The 16,212-nt window shown below is 39.5% G+C and overlaps 1 protein-coding gene across 3 annotated transcripts in view; it reads right to left on the bottom strand.

Annotated features, from left to right (window-relative positions):
• The window catches only part of GABRB1 (gamma-aminobutyric acid type A receptor subunit beta1), a 148,320-nt gene that overhangs the window by 117,177 nt on the left and 14,931 nt on the right, over positions 1-16,212 (bottom strand). For 2 of the 3 annotated variants that reach the window (XM_087736447.1, XM_087736448.1), the window contains exon 3: positions 12,995-13,078. The exons of the other annotated variant lie outside the window; for it this stretch is intronic. In XM_087736447.1, coding sequence (XP_087592573.1) covers positions 12,995-13,000 — 6 coding nt within the window. In that variant the 5' untranslated portion in view covers positions 13,001-13,078. The remainder of the gene's footprint in view (positions 1-12,994; positions 13,079-16,212) is intronic. 3 annotated transcript variants of the gene reach the window in all.

The raw sequence follows: 16,212 nt of genomic DNA, 5'->3' as shown, positions 1-16,212 counted from the left end.
TTTTTTGTGGGTTCTCAGCATTCTTTCTATGGGAAAAAAAATCTCAGTGGAAATTGTCACCTTCTGTAAGAACGTTGTATGGAGAGGATAAGATACAAGCCTGCTGCAATAGTGGTGAATTCTACCTTAAACATGTTTTGTGATGAGCAATTATCTTTATCTTATTTTTGTTTTCAGACTTCTGCCTGTAATAGAAGCAGCAATGACTGTAAGGACAGGAAAATACTATTAATGCATTTTCTAGGCTGCCCATTGACTGGGAAGCTCCAAACAAGCCAGTACTTTTTGTATTGCATACAAATCGACATTTTGACCCCGCGTCATGGAAAGCAACTATTATGTTAGCTTTCCTTCCCAAAACAGATGACCTAGACAGTTATGATGAGATGCCTTTCTTTGTTCCATGCAGACTTTAGCCCAGGTTTCAAGCAGCTCAAGCTACGGAAGCCAGTAAAAGGGTTTTCAAATCTATTTTGACAAGTACATGTTTTATTTTTTCCTCCCAGTTTAACCAATGGAATTATTCAGAGTATATTGGCTTTGAGTACAGGTGTTTCTGTTTTATTTGAGTAGAAAATGTGTGGGTGAATACCCTGACAATGCAATGTTGAAAGTATCTCACTTCAGGAAAGCAATTCCCGCTCCTCTTCCTTTAGATGTCTTGTCTTTGTGTCAAGATCTTGATTAAACTCAAGAAACAGTCTGAAAAAGTGGAATGTGATTCAGTTAAGGATGCATTCAAAGTCCTGCCTACACCCAACAGGAATACTGAATGTGCAAATACAGGGCAGGGAATAGATAACAGCTCTGAACAAAAGGATCTGTGGCTCACAAGATGAATGTGGACTAATGTCAAGCTGTTGCAGAAAGAAAAACGGCATATGCTGCAGTGGGATGTGTAAAGAGAAGGAGAACCCACAACATCCCGTATTTACCATAGTATAGAGCAGACATAGAGGGGATGTGATATCAGCCTTCAAATACATGAAAGGCTGCTGCTGACTTCAGTGGTAAAGTCAAGACATGATGGGTTTAGAATGCAGCAAGGCAGATTTCAGTTAGTAAGGGGAAAACTTTCTAATACCAAGGATACATTTACACCAGTTGCTTCAGGATGTTACAGGGCATCAGTCACTGGCAGTTTCTAAGTACATATTAGACGAATGTGTGGTACAGGTACCGTACCACCACTAACCCTGCCTTGGAGTCTCCCAGGAAATGGACTGTGTGACCTTCTTAGGCTTCTCTGGGATCATGCCAATATGTATAACAGCATTATCTCATTACCATCATAGTACTTTACAAGAGGCAGGAAGAAAGGTAACATATTTTTTGAGTATATTTATTTTATTTTACCCAAATATCTGTTCATGCTAATTCCTAACATCCCAGTATTAAAAATTTACCATAACATCTAAAAGTGTCTAAATACACGCAGAGTGATCTCCATGATACAAATGAGCCTCTGTTACCAGAGCTGCAGGGCCATCCTCAGCTGAAGTCTTGTTTTTGAGGTTCCCCCCCACCCCTAACACCTTTATTCTCCCCTATTACCTCTTCTACCTGTGGAGAACTTCCTACAGAGAATTCCTTCAGCCCCCTTTTACCATGATATACAGTTAAGTCTTTCAATCTGGCTATGGCAGGTGATAAGTTGTTACCAGGACCACTCGTTCTAGATCATGTATCCAGGAAGATCGTGACTGGACAGAAAATATTTTCTCTTTAATACAAGCTGGATTCCTACACAATTTTCTTTCAGCTCACTTGCTTGCTTTATCCAAATATTAAGTCCTGTGATATAGATTGTAAGGTCTTTGAGTCAGAGCTTCCACCTACTGTTTGATTAATGTCTTGCACGTGGGTTTTTCCTCTGTGTAAAGATGGCTGTGGTCTCTCTTCGGTACTTTCTCCCTTGCCCTTCATCTGCTCAGAGTGCCTACAACAGTGGATCAGCTTCATAATCGGAATGATTTCAGGTCAAGTACTTGGCCAGAAACATGAGCAGAGCACTCATTCTGAAACGGCCCTAAACAGTAGAGCTGATTAATTGATTAATATCTGATTTCCAGTTAAACATTTAATAAATCTCATCTTTTATGCTATGTTATGCACAATAGGTAGCATATGAAAGCAGCCTGCTGTTCAGCATATTGGCCAGCCAGTGTGCAAATGAAGAAAGCTGCCAAGCCATTTGTGAGGATGGGACATCACAGGAAAAAACAGAAGGCATGGTAGAAAAAGAAGGTTGAGGGGTAGTAGCAATGATGGAAGAGAAAGGAAATGTTTTAGGAGCCAGGGGAGGGGGCTGCAGCCATTGCTTATGAGGTAAAGTTGCTTGTTTTGAGTTAATTACTTCTGGTTTACCATCTGATTTTGTTTAGTGCATCATATATCAGCCGTTGTTGCTCCACATGAAGACAGAGGCTGGAGCCAAGATAAAACAATTTTGCTCACCAGTTAGTTGTTGGGCAAAGTGAACTGAGCACTAGTTAAGGGTTAGATCACAGCATATGATCATCTCGGAAGCTGCTCTTATTCACAGTAGAGGATTAATTAATTAAAAATGCCTCTTTTGGCCCAGTGAACTATACTGGAAGAGAGCAAAAATTTTAAAAAGTGATTCAGAAACTCTAGTCATTGAGCAACCCAAGGATCTTGACAGCAAAAGGAGCAAGATCTGTCAGAGGTATGGATCTAAAGAAGATTCTTGGAATAATACTAGTCCTAGTAAAATCCATGATAAAGTACTCGGTAGTATAAGAGAAAAGCTCAGAGCAAATGGTATGCTGCTTACATGGAACTTTTACTATTGTTCTCTCTCTAGCTACTGCTTCATTCATTGATCAAACTATTTTAAACAAAACCTGTTGTGATAACACATATGAACACAGTCTGCTCAGTCCAGCCAGCAACTGGACTCAGGGAATCTGGCTTTTTCAAGCAGAAATGGACATACCACTCTGTTTTGATGCTTTATCAACAAAAATGAAGTGCTGCCACTTGCACCGTTAACACTTAAGCATAGAGAGCAGTAAGGTGCAGCATTTTTTCCTATCAAATATGAACTCATTAATAAAGCCCTTTTTTATATTTTTGTGTTTGCTTGACATAAGCACTTTTTTTTTTTTAAAGAAAGTTGTGTAGTTTCTGCCTTTTTATAATTGGTATGTTATGATGGCTCTCTTAACTGCCACCATTCCTTCAAATTTCAGCCCCATAAGCCTTGACTGATGAAGTTTTCTTCAGTTGAAAGTAATTTTAATTAGAAATGCACACAGAAAAAAGTACTGTTTGGTTTTTTTTTTTAAACTCAGCAGTGCAAGTCTGACAGCACCAGGTGCCCCTAAGACCTAGCACTTCTATGACTTAATTACATGAAGTTTACAGATTAAGCATGACAACATCTGAAATTGAATGGGATTTGTTCTATCTTCCCTTGACTCTGTTTCCATGCTTCAGAAATCACTGCATGGGCAGGGAGAAGCCATGCTGTGCTCCTGTTCATCCCCTGGATACAGTGATGGGGCCACAGGGACTTGAGGCCATGGCATGAAACACCCCCTCCCATCACAGGGATGGGTCTGGCTGGGCACACCGAGGCTGGGGCTGTAAGAAGGGGTGTGAGGGATGGGTATAAATAGGAGACACAGATAATAAAGATGCTAGTAATGAATGGCAACATTTAAAATGGGATGAGGACTGGGGAGTTTGGGTGCGGTGTTTATAAATTGTTCTGTCCTCCTCTTTTTTCCCTATATGTACCTTTCAGAAAATACAGTTCATTGAAATCTGACGTAGGCTCTATGATGGTGTAATAGACCGATGTGTATTGAAAATGATCTGCTTGGTAACAGTTCTTCTGTGCTCACTGTAGTAATGCTAACAAGAATTATTTCATTGTCTTTTATACAGATGGCCCAAGCACTTCACATAGTTAGCATTAGCACACATTAGGAAGGTCATTTCAAGGCCCTTGAAGGTCATTTACAGATTTCCCCTCTTTATACCACCTATGTTCTTACAGTAACCCTTCTAATGTTCGTGTCCATTTTAATTATATTGAGATGAACATGTTTTAAACTCCACAAAAAGATGGCTTTAGTAATGCTTTATTGATGTGCACATGGAGGCATGAAATTAGCTGCAAAACATAAGGCTATTTCTTTCCAAGAGGCTTTAATTACTTTATACTTTTATGTAAGTGGGACCACTCTGCATGTGGGTGTGTGTTTAAATGCACATCAGTGTGTTTGTCATGCCATTTCCAGATGACAAATATGGAACTGGAGGGGATCTCTAAATAGCCTTTGCTGCAGCCACTCATGTTGCTTTAAATTGGAGTGGGGAAAAATGTCACGTAACATTTGAAACTGATTCAATTACTCTAGCTTGTCGAAACTTATTTTTAATTCTTGATTTCATTTTCTTTCCCTTGCTCATTATCTCAAGTAAATCTCCCCCCCCCCCCCCTTACTAAATCACTTTTTATTTTATGTGAACTGTCATTTCACCTACAGTAGAAGAACCGTTCATCACAACTTTCTCTGACAGACATCTTACGCATCTTAGAATGGGGATGAATTGATCGACAACCTGCTGGGCAGGCATGTCTCTCTGATGATAGTACAAGTGAACTTAATGACTGATTTGGACCAGATTCCTAACACCTAGGGGCTGTGCTTCGGCCTGAAAATTTCCACCTTGGTAGAACACAAACAAGGCTCACAGTGGGTACCTCTGCCCATGATGTAGTTTAGTTTGTAAATCTTGGACCTTCACAATTTATATTTGATAATCTGAAAAGGGTTTTGTCAGGTAGAAGAAAAATGAAAAAGAGCTTATGTAAAAAATAAAACTAGTTTTAAACCATTAATAGCTGCAGCAAATTCTCTTTCTGAAACTAAGCCTAACCTTGTAGGGAGATGCTGCTCTCCTGGGAGCACAGATGGCAGGATCAGTTCAGGCTCTTTGCTCTCTTGCAACCCTCTCTTTGGGAGGCTGAAGTGATTCTTCTAGGATGGGTTTGAGAGTGTTTGTACAGGCTTCTTATTCCATCAGGCCTAACCCTTATATTGGTCAAAAACAGTCAGTGAGAAGACCTCTGGAGTTAGAGGGTAGGTTGTAGGGAAATTTAAGCCTATCTGATAAGTAACTGCTCCTTGGTCCTTACAGATTCGGCACAGTGAAGCCACATCTTGTTAATTCTGGAGGACATGTTCAATGATAGCAAACAGATTCTCCTTGTGGCAAAGCATGCTGTGTCAAGATCTGTAGCGTTCTGCTGTGAAAAGTACATGGAAGATTCATCATGAGCTGTTTTGCATCTGCCCACACATTGAGTTGGCTGCAGGTTTCATATCAGTGCAAACACAATTAAATATTACTGCCTTGAGGATGAAGACAAAATAACTTACTAATTTTGACAAAATTCAGTTTCACAGCCACAAGAGAGTGGCTCTGTCAGGTACCATCTACCTGTGTGGGCTGGGAGCAAAGGCTGAATGAGCTCTGTCCTGATGCTTGTGTCAGTTTGTGTATTCAGTTATATCTAAAGCTGCTACTTCCCCTGCTGATACTGAGCCCATGTGCCCAATCCTTGCCCTGTTGTCTGGAGGCAGATGAGGAGAATATGGCTAGGTGCGTCTCCCTCCCACCATGCTGCCCACCAAGGTAGCTTTACCTGTGTAGCCTTTTCCTTCAGCATCTGCACTGGCAAGAGCATGGGGTCAGCTGTGCACTGTAAGAGGCACTTGCACTCAGGGGTCTGTGGAGAGGGCACCTGCATGAGCTGCTCTCGGGAGACAGCCTGAACCTGCAATGGAGCTGGAGTCACAGCCATGACACCTACAGGACCTCCCTCCTGTGCCTGCCCCTATAAATTTGCTGTGTCTAGCACTCCCTTAGTTCAGGCAACCACTTATTTTCCTTGTGTCTTCACCATCGCTGACTGCAGCCTTCAAAATTCTGTTTTAACCTGTACTGTCTGGGAACTGCAAGCCAGTAGGGAATAACTGCTATACTCCCATACATTGCACCAGCACTTGGGAATCATTTGGTGATGCAGTTCCTAAGGAATCCTGACCTGGTGGGAGCTACTGATTTCTTGCTTTCCACCCTTTTTTAGCACAAGCAGCCACAAAGGAGTAGGATGCTGTATGTGCTCCAGCCTGTAATTCCTAGCCCAGCTGCCTCATGCACAGTTACCAACTGTGTAACTTCAGTTAGAATTATAGATGCTGTATATTTTGATGATGAATCTGCTACAAGACTGGAGAAAGGTAACAAATTAGTTATTACCAGACACTTTCCTGTTTACAATCCTTGTGGCTATTGCTGTATTGCCGTTAGATTTTAGCGCTTTGTTTTGAGAAGCGACTTCATAGTAAGAAATTTGTCATCTGCAAAACAAAGTCTGTCTGTGCACATTTGGTACAGAGGGATTTCAGGTGTCCAAACAATCTTCTAAGCAGGCTTCTTTTCTCTTTCTAGGGAGGTTTTACAACTTCACTGTAGAGATTCCTGAGGAATAAGATACTACTCTTAACAACAACAAGCCTTTATTATTTAGCTTCTCTGTTCTTCTTACCTCTGCTAAAAATGTGGCCATGTAAATGCTGTGTACTGAAAAGTCAGTAATACAGGTTCTTGCATAGACCTACATAAATTTCTAGATGGGGGGAAGAAGCCTCAGCCTAGTCCTTGTTCCTTGCAGAGGCAAAGAAAGAACTTTTTAATTGTGAGTTTTCATACATTCCTATTTTGTATCTTTGCTGGATTTCTGCTTAACTCCTGGGGAAAGAGTAATTCCCACTAGAGCTGCACAGGCAAACATTTTTGTCTGAAATCAGTGTGTATTTAATATTAGGTATTTACTGGGGTAGGGCTGGACTTCAGATATGTTTCCTCATGTTTTCTTACTCAAAAACGCGCAACAGCTTCTAAAGCGGCAACTTAGCCCTGCACTGGGGTAACTTTGTTCACAGCATTCCTCAAGAAGGTGTGAAATCAGTTACTCTAGAACAGGGAAATTTTATTTTGTATGACTGCTCAAGCCCATACACAGCCAAGTGAAAAGGAAACAGTACTGCACCTTACCCTTCTGTGAAAAATATCTGACTTGGATGCCTACACTGTGAGCATTCAGAGTTAGGAAGATGACTTCTATCTGGCTAGGTTAGACTGATCTCTGCTTAGTGACCTGACCTCACGCTTTGATTTGGTGCGTGTGTGTCTTTTGCTGCAGGTCTTGGTACAGGCAACCTTAACTATTTCTGACCCACGTCTGTTATAAAATAGAAATGGTGCAGCTATATTTGTGGGTGCTAAGCACAAATTAATCAGCCTTGCTGAGTCTAGACTAATTATTTTGGGCATAGCGCTGCATGATCTGGCTTCACTGCCTCTAGATTCAAACCAGTATCTTCGTGTTATCCTGCATGATGTGAAAATGCACGCCTGGAAGGGTATTAGCTTGCTGATTAACTTACACGCTCCATCACAGGACGAGCCACTCTCTTGGACACCTCACATTCTCCATGATGGTGTACAGCATGTAACTCAGGAGTGTGGGTGCCATTCACCTACTCAACCGCACCGTTGCAAGGTAGACACACAAAGCATTGCTATTCAGATTTGGTCTCACAAAATAGAGTGGAAAGAGTGGAGAATGAGGCTCTAAATTTAGTCTGTTTAGAATGACACACCACTGAGTATTCCCATCTATTTTTCAAAGATGCAATAAACCAGCATAGCAATACTAGTAAATGTCATTACCGCTTTGAATTAATAGAATTACTGTTGGCAGACAACGGTAATAGATTAGAGCAATTCTCATCTACTACATTAGAGTAATTCTTGGCAGTGTGAACATAATGAATCTGAGGAGTTTACAACACAACCACCCAACTAAAACTTGGAATATAAATTCTCAGCCTGTAATCACTTCCTTTTTTGCCTCTTTTCTCTTTGTTCAAGGCAGTATAATTTTTTTTTCAGTCAACAGAGTAATAAAACTTCTGTTTAAAGTTTTTATTGGTTTTCAGAGATGCAGTTGATTGGTTAATGTGATTTTAAAAAAAAAATCCTTCTAACACAGGACATTTTCAAGCTTCAAGAAATTTACCTGAAATTGCGGGTATTTTTAGGCAGATAGGTTATAAATTGTCATTACACCAATATATTAAGTCATGCTATCTTAATTACACTATGTACCGATCCTGTTCTATAGCTTCTTTAGAAGCCTTTTCAGTAAAAGAAAAACTGTGTCGCAAGCTTCTCAAGTGTGTAGTTTATTCATTTTTTCCTAGTGTCTAATAGTTGTATTGATAAAAATAGCATCCTCACAATAGCATCAGCACTATGCTAGAGAAGCCAGCATTTTGTCACTATAGTTCTTAAGCCTGATACCAATTTCTCTGTTGTTGGTATACCCCCTGGTATTAGCAGAACTAAGTCCTGCTGAGGTTGTTACCACTGGAATGGGACTGGGAATAGGATTACTGTTCCTTCTGTCTGTGAACTGGCCTTTGCTGTTCCTACCCTCTGCCTGGGCTACAGTCCAAACACTATGTGAGTGACAGAGCTAAATCTGAAGAGAATCAGAGACTCTGAACTCGTTGAGAAAACAGTGTGCTTTGACTCTTCACGTATTTGTGCTAAGTTTTAACTGATTTTTAAATAGCCATACTTACATGAGGGAAGAGAGCAGCTCCTTCTGCTTGTGCCCAAAGAGATGCTGGTAAGACAGTGAGCGAATGCTCCCTGCCACCTTTTAACAAATGAGTTCAATGAGTCCTGAAGAGGACCATTGCCACCTTTTAATAATTGCATCTTTGGTTATCAAAGGCATTGAAAGATGCTGATGGCTCTGATGTAGAACAGCACCTATGTGTCGCTTGCCAGAAGAATGGATATGTGTAGATTACAGGTTATCAGAATACCTGTACAGATGTTGAAAAATATGTTCTGTGCTTGTTCCCCAAGAGCAGATTTATAGACAGCTAGCAATTTCCTTAGATTTGAAGACAAAGCTAATGTTGAACCTAATGGCTGCACTGTGGAATGATTACTGACAGATGATATCCTGCAGGGCAAAGGAGAACCACCAGTCACAGGCGAAGGTGCCTGAGACCATGATGTGTGTGGAGAACCTGACAGTTGGGTCCTTCAACACAGTGGTGAAAACCAGGCTTTTTTATGGCAAGTTGAATCTCTCCATATAATCTTAAAAACATGCATCCTATAGGCTGGGCACCATGGTTTTTCATTTATTTCATTTTCCTTGCTGAACTATTTATGTTTGTTTAATACTTCACCTTGATGGCCACCACTAAAGGAATGCCCCTGAAGAACTGAAGTTACAGCAGTATTTATGCATTTACAGGACTACTTAAATGTTCCTTCTGCTTCTTCTTTACAACTAACCTTCCAGTACCACTGTAATGGAGAAGCAGAGTTTTTTGTAAGCTGAGCAAAAGATGTGGATGAACCTTTCTCCACCGTTTGACCAAGAACAATGTAAAAGGGGAAGGGAAAAAAAAAAAAAAGTAATATGTAGAGATAGGGAAGCCCAGTGTTTCTGAAATGACCAAAATCATATAAATAATAAACAATTCTGAATCTCTTTCATGGCCTTCCCTCCGGTTTTCATCATCATACTATCTTCTGTATTTTCTGATATTCTGAAGCAAACTAATAGTAGTCTACACAGGGAGAACTTGCTAGAGGAAATTACCTACTAAAAGTAGGTCTCTTGCATGTTCAAGAGAACGGTGACTAAGCGCTGTACCAGCAGATCTTGCCCTTCTCTGTCTACACTGGTCAGCCTTCCCTTGGTTTAATTCAGGAAGGATTTTGACTTTGTTATTGCTTCCAGTTGTTTTCATTCCAGAATGGATGGTGAATAGAAAAGAAAGTAAAAAACAGTTGTCTTCCCGCAGTCCACCATAGAAGCAAATAACATCACTGGTTTGACAAATGTGCCAGACTCACTCAGTAAAAACAAAAAACCTACTTTTTTCTTGCTGTTCTGTAGTCAGTTTACAGATTCGAGAAACTTACAGAAAAGACAAAACATTCAGAGACTTGGAGGCTCCATAAAAATTATGTATTTTTTTGCTCATGTGTGCAAGTCCAGTAAATATCGTTAATTTCATTCTCTTAGGCTTATAATCAACGGGACAGAAGAAAATTTGTATGGAAAAATGCATCTCTCTAGGTATTTTCTTTCATAAAATAATCCTCTTAACCACTCGGGTGTTTTTCCCAACTGTTTGAGCAAAAATGAATTTCAAGTGATTAGTAACTTGAATGATGAGCATTCAAAGAAACTGCTCCATGATCTGAAAATGTTGGAAGCAAATCATAGTCACCTAACAAAACATAAAAATACACAGAGGCAGCAATACATCACAGACAGAAATAAATCATTCTTTGTGACTCTAACTCTTATGCTGTGGAATTAATTTAGATAACTCTGCTTTTAAAATGAAATCAGAGATCATAAAATATCATAACGTAAAAAATGTGAATTAATAATTCAGTATTTTAGTAATAAATCTGTTGGATGTTGTCATAACTGGTCATGTTGGAAAGCTCAGATCTTCAGCAAAAGGAAATAATATAGCTAGATAAAATATAACTGCAACTCTACAGCTGACTTAGGAATTGAATTAGGCTATCTAGAATCTTAGCCAAAAAACAGCTTTCCTTTCTAATCCTGGTTCAGGGAAGAACACCACTGACTTTTACGAGATCCCTAAAAACATCACTATGATGTCCTGGATCACTGTCCTGTGCAGTTTCTTATTCTCACCTAACATTTCTCTGCCTGACTCATCATTTTGGCTAAGCAAATGTTTAAATAACTGTGGCCAGCCATTCTTGTCTCTTTTGTAAGTGTTTTTTTTTTTTTTCAAAGACCTTTTTTTCAAAGGTTGTGTTGCTTGGGGAGCTCTGTGCAAAACACTCACAGTTCTCCTGCTACTGATCAACTGTTGTGGGAGGGAAGGGACAGATTAATGGGTTTTGGAGTCTTTTTTTGCAACGGATTTTCGTACACTGACAATTTGTCAGCAGGAAAAGCCAAGTGAAGAAGGCTCCAGAGGATCCTACAAGAGAACCAATAATACCCATTTCAAAACGTGGGATGCCATGCTAAAGAAACAAAGGCTGCCAACAGGTACAGGAAAAGTAGTTTATAAAACCTGCAGGACAAAACCTGGATTTCTGCACTGCATTATCTTTTCATTTACTATTTAGTCCACAGTGGAAATCCATTGCTTTTTTCTATGGAACACTGCAAAGGGAGACAGAAACTGAGTCACAGTATTTTGATTAGATAGAAACTGAATCACAGTATTTTGATTACAGTCACTCTTATATTTTTTAGATCTTCTATCTGTATGTAGAAATAGTAGTGAAGCAAAGAGTAAATTTCATAACACTGCTTAATATCATGCTCAGTTGTTGGTACTGTCTGGTTTACAAAACAAGGAGAAGTTGTCACTGTCTGACAAAACATTTTCTAGAGCAAGAAGGCTCTAGAGTAGAGTTGTGAATTTGTTTCCATTCCAAAGCTAATACTTTCTGTTCACAATCATGGTGGAGCACCACAAGGTTGATTTTCATCTTTGGGAAGATTTCTGAGAATTTTGCTTTTGCCATATCTATTTAGCAATAGAGAGTAAAGCGATGCTCTAGATTATCCCATCCTATTCCATTCTCTAATGCTAACACCAAGTCCCTAGCATAACCTAACCTTTTTATTGACCTTTATGTTAATGGTAATCACTAAATAAAGGAATTTATGAAGCATTTTTCAGGATGGTGTTTTCCCCAACATACTTCTGCCAAAATCCTCTTGCTCAAACTCCTAGCTATGGAGCTACCTGAGCTGAGCACCTCAGCACTAGTTTTTGAAACACCAGTTCTGGCTTTTTATTATTTGCTAATACAGCAAGGAATGGGGGTGAGAGATGGGAGCCATGGGACAGCAGGGTGCAGAGAGCTCTCCTTTGAAGGGAAATTCTCTTGGCCATCCTTTCCCATTCAGCTAAACATAAACAGTAAAACATTTCATGAAGTAAAAACAACTTGAAGTGAGGAAAGAAAACCAACTTAGAATTTATTTTTTTAACAGAAGTTGATCCTACATTTTGTATTCCTCTTTAGATTATATTGTGCTTACAGATGTCCAGATAGAGATTTAATCTGTTAACAGAGACGGATGAAAAAGCAATTGTTTTGTATTTGTTTTTTAACATTGCATCTTCTGAGATACTTTTTTACTCAGAAACCATCTTTCACTTTAATGGAAAAGGTAGTTAGTTTTTAAAAATTTGATTGTACTATGATAGATTGTATACAATACACTGTCTGATATTTGTATTCCATGCCAGCATGCTCTAGGTACATTATTATCATATTATTTACATATGTTTTCTGTTGATCATTTCTGAAATACATTTCACTTATCTTCTGATACGCTTTTATCATTTGACTCTGTGAATGCAATTGTCATTAAGACTGTCTGGGTGTATCAAGACTACAAAGAAACTGAGAAATTGCCCATGTCTGCTATCGAGGTATTATATCACCCCTTGCTAAGGTGAGAAACATATTCTTGCTTGATGCTTATAATCCACTTTAGAGAAACATACCTCCCACCCTCACAAAACTCAGAAACATGCTGGAGAGAAGATGTTTTGTTGTTGTTGTTTTTTAAGCACTGCTGTTGCTCTGGGTCTAAGCTATGCCTCGCTGTCTGGACTGAAGGCTCACTCACCATTTGCTTTCCTTGCTTCTAGTGCCATTTTAAAATGTCATAATTTTCTCCCTGGAACTCGATAAAAGCCATCGAATGCCATCCAAAGTGACTCTCAAAGTGAAGGCCAATTTCAGCAAGTCCATAACTAAACTCCAGCTGGGTATCTTCCTACTGTCTGCCAGAAGTCCCCCTTCTCATCTGCCATGCAGTGTTTGGTTTGCTCACCTCCATGATAATGAATCAGACACCTGGTGAGCCCTCAGCTTGCTGCCCCATCATGCATATCTCATGTGTCAGAAGATATTGAATCTGAAAAAAAAAATCATTTGATGATTGGCTACTGCTGCATATTCAATGGAAAACCCAACCCTTAGAAAATGAGCTGGATTGCTGATATTAGAAAATGTGCATTTACTTATCTTCTTGTAACATATTTTCACTCAGCCTTGTGTGAAAATTCATTTGTGGCACTGATGTGGAAAGCAATATAGAAGTTGCCTCTCTGCTAGAAGTCATACTGTGGAAAATATACTGCCTCTCCAGGAATTTGTTTGTTTCAGGTCTGTAATAATGCCCAGGCTGAGTGGTCAAAGCATTTTATCTCCAGCCTTATTCTCAAAGACATTGGTTCAAAACTTGCCTCAGCTATAGTACCTAGGAACTTGATGAGAAATAATTTATGCCAGCAAAGCATCTTGTGTAATGAAGCATCTTGAACCTGTTTACTCCTAGCTCTTTTAACAGATGAATTTAGTGTAAATCATTTACTATTCTTCCCTGAGCTCCGTGTTGTTCAACAGCGATTTACAGCACAACTTTGCAAGGTCTTGAGTATCCTTGGGGGATCACGAGGCTCGGTTATAGATGGAATGTACCAATGTTTCCACAAGTGACCTCTGTGAGAAGGCTTATTTGATATGGACCTATCTGTGGGACAACACAACCAGAAAGTTGAGTGAATGCAGGAAGTCATGTATTAAATAGGATGCATGTACATTTAGGTAAGATTGCTTAGATGTAAAAACAGGCAAGATAACAGAATTAATAAAAGATAATTCATAGTATAAAGAAACAGTAGGGCTGTGCTGTAAGGAAAAAAAAATACAGGGAAATGAGGAGATTTGGGAATAATACTCTGAATTGCAATTACTTTCCATCCAACATCTGAAAGATGCTTTGTTCTGGAATGAATATATATGCAGAAGTTGCCTTTTAAAAATACACTATACCTGCTTGTCCTCTTTCTTTCATTTGGATCTGATTCACTGATTTCAGACTAGTTACTGCCAATTTATAACAATGTTGGTGAGCTCTGATCCAACATCAGTGTAGTGAAAAGTATGACTCCAAATTGGACTACTCACATTACAAAGCATGACATTACTCATCCATCAGTTGTTAAGTTTTCTCAGCGACACGTGTGAAAATACACCTAGGAAGCAGCAAGGTAGCTAAACACGCATTTCCAGATTGCATAAGGCGAACCCTTACAGAGGCTGGTACTTGGAATGACATATGACGTGCTGTTTCATTAACTTGAAAATAAGTAAAATGACCATTGAGTTTAAGGGTATCATGTAAGAGAAAAACTTGAGGAAAAAAAGGATTATGGGATGTAAAACAAAGGCCACAAAATTACTTACCCTTATGCGAAAGGAGCAGGTATTGGGAAATGTGACATAAAGTCATAAAGTGAACATAGGAGAAATAATGTCCCAGAGACAAGCGGAACCCTCTGACTGAGATATGGAAGGACTGCTCAACAAATTCAGACTAGCTTGGAGCAAGCAGAGAACATATACAGTGCAGGGCAAGATTCTCTTCACTCAGTGAATGGACTAGATAACTTCTCTCATGTTATGCCGATTTCTACACTTTCCTCTTAACAAATGTAGCAGATTTTGTCATGGATCTAAACATCTTGTCCTTGCTTAGGTCTTGTTACTCAGTCACTTTTTTTATGCAGCTATAATGCCAGTTTACCCAGTAATCCAGGGACTTCTTGCCAAGTGCATGAAAATTTCCAGTTGGCACAGACCAACCATATTATCTTCTGTTGCCTTTTCTGGGTCTTTATGGTAGAGACATGGCCAAGAGAATGCGTCTGAGGAGACATTTTATGCACCAAACCACACCTAATACCCATACAGTTTTTAGGTGGCTCTAAATTACTTTGTGCAACTGGTCTGGTAATGCCTGAATCATGAGGCTAACGATTGTTGGGGGAAAAAGTGCTCCTTGTTTTGAATTTAAGTAGTAACAGATTATAAAGCAAGGAAAAAAAGAAAATCTTTGTCAGGGTCTTCATACTGCCTAACTTTGTCTTCCTAACCTTAGAGAAATATCTGCATAGACTTTGTATGATAGCACTAATGGAGGGAGAGAGATGAGGATCCTTCAACCAAGTTAATTAGAGGACGAAGGGAAACTTTCCTCTTTGGCACTTTAAGCAACCTGCATTACCTTTCTGGTGAGTAGACCAAGGATATTTACCACTACCATGCTCAGCTCTCATTACAGCACATCAGTAGCAATGTTTTGGAATCAAAGTATTTGATCTCCTCGTCTACCTAGGAACTAAAGCTGCGTATCCACCTTCTTGTACCCCCCAGGGATGGCTGACTTTGAAAATGTTGCTCCCGGCATAAGACATAACTTACCCAAGAGGCCAAAGGGCTGAAACTGCAGTGCAGAGTTGCTGTGGACTATTTTTTTTTTTAAAGAGCACACTGGGCATGGCAACCAGCGACAGAGAACCGAGTGAAGTAATTCTAGAAATGAGAATAGCAGGTCTGGGAAGACTTTTTCCACTTACAAGCTGCACACTTTGCATGAAGGCTATGGTTCGCAAGGGTGTACTAAAAACTCTTCCACAAATACCTAAAGAAAAAAATCTTTCCACAGAAGGGAATTTCTGCTCATGCTAACTGCCCTGGTTAGTATGTGAGACAAAAACCAGAATTTTAGTCAGTTTCTATCGCTTCTTCCTCCCCAAATACCGCCCTTGCGATTTCTTGCAAAAGACAACACAACCATGGAGGGATACATACGAAAATCTGCCCAGCTCTTTAATGATCAGCAGAACCCTCTGCTGTTGCATGTTGTTGTCATGTTCCAAAAACTGGGCAAATAATGATCTGAAATTTAATGAGATTAAGTGGCCTGTTTACAGAATAGTCATGCACGTTGCTTACCTGTTCTGTTACTCACAAGAAATAGGCATTTACTGGCATCAAAGAGTAAAAAGAAAGAAAAAGTAAGTTTTGTATTTTGACATGCCTGATTCTTCTGAGAAATGAGTATCATTATTGTCTTCTCCTGTGATTCCATTCTGCAAACAATATGTTCTTAAAGTGAATATGTAAGCTAAATAAATAATGAATACACAAAGTTTTCCCAAGCCAGCCCAGAACCATGTGTGTTTTGAAAGCTAATGCTGACAG

This window comes from Nipponia nippon, unplaced genomic scaffold, assembly GCF_047370975.1.
Source record: "Nipponia nippon isolate SJK-2023a ecotype South Korea unplaced genomic scaffold, ASM4737097v1 scaffold_6, whole genome shotgun sequence".
Lineage (NCBI taxonomy): Eukaryota > Metazoa > Chordata > Aves > Pelecaniformes > Threskiornithidae > Nipponia > Nipponia nippon.
The sequence above is the reverse complement of the archived record's forward strand: the minus strand, read 5'-3'. Positions and strand labels throughout refer to the sequence as shown.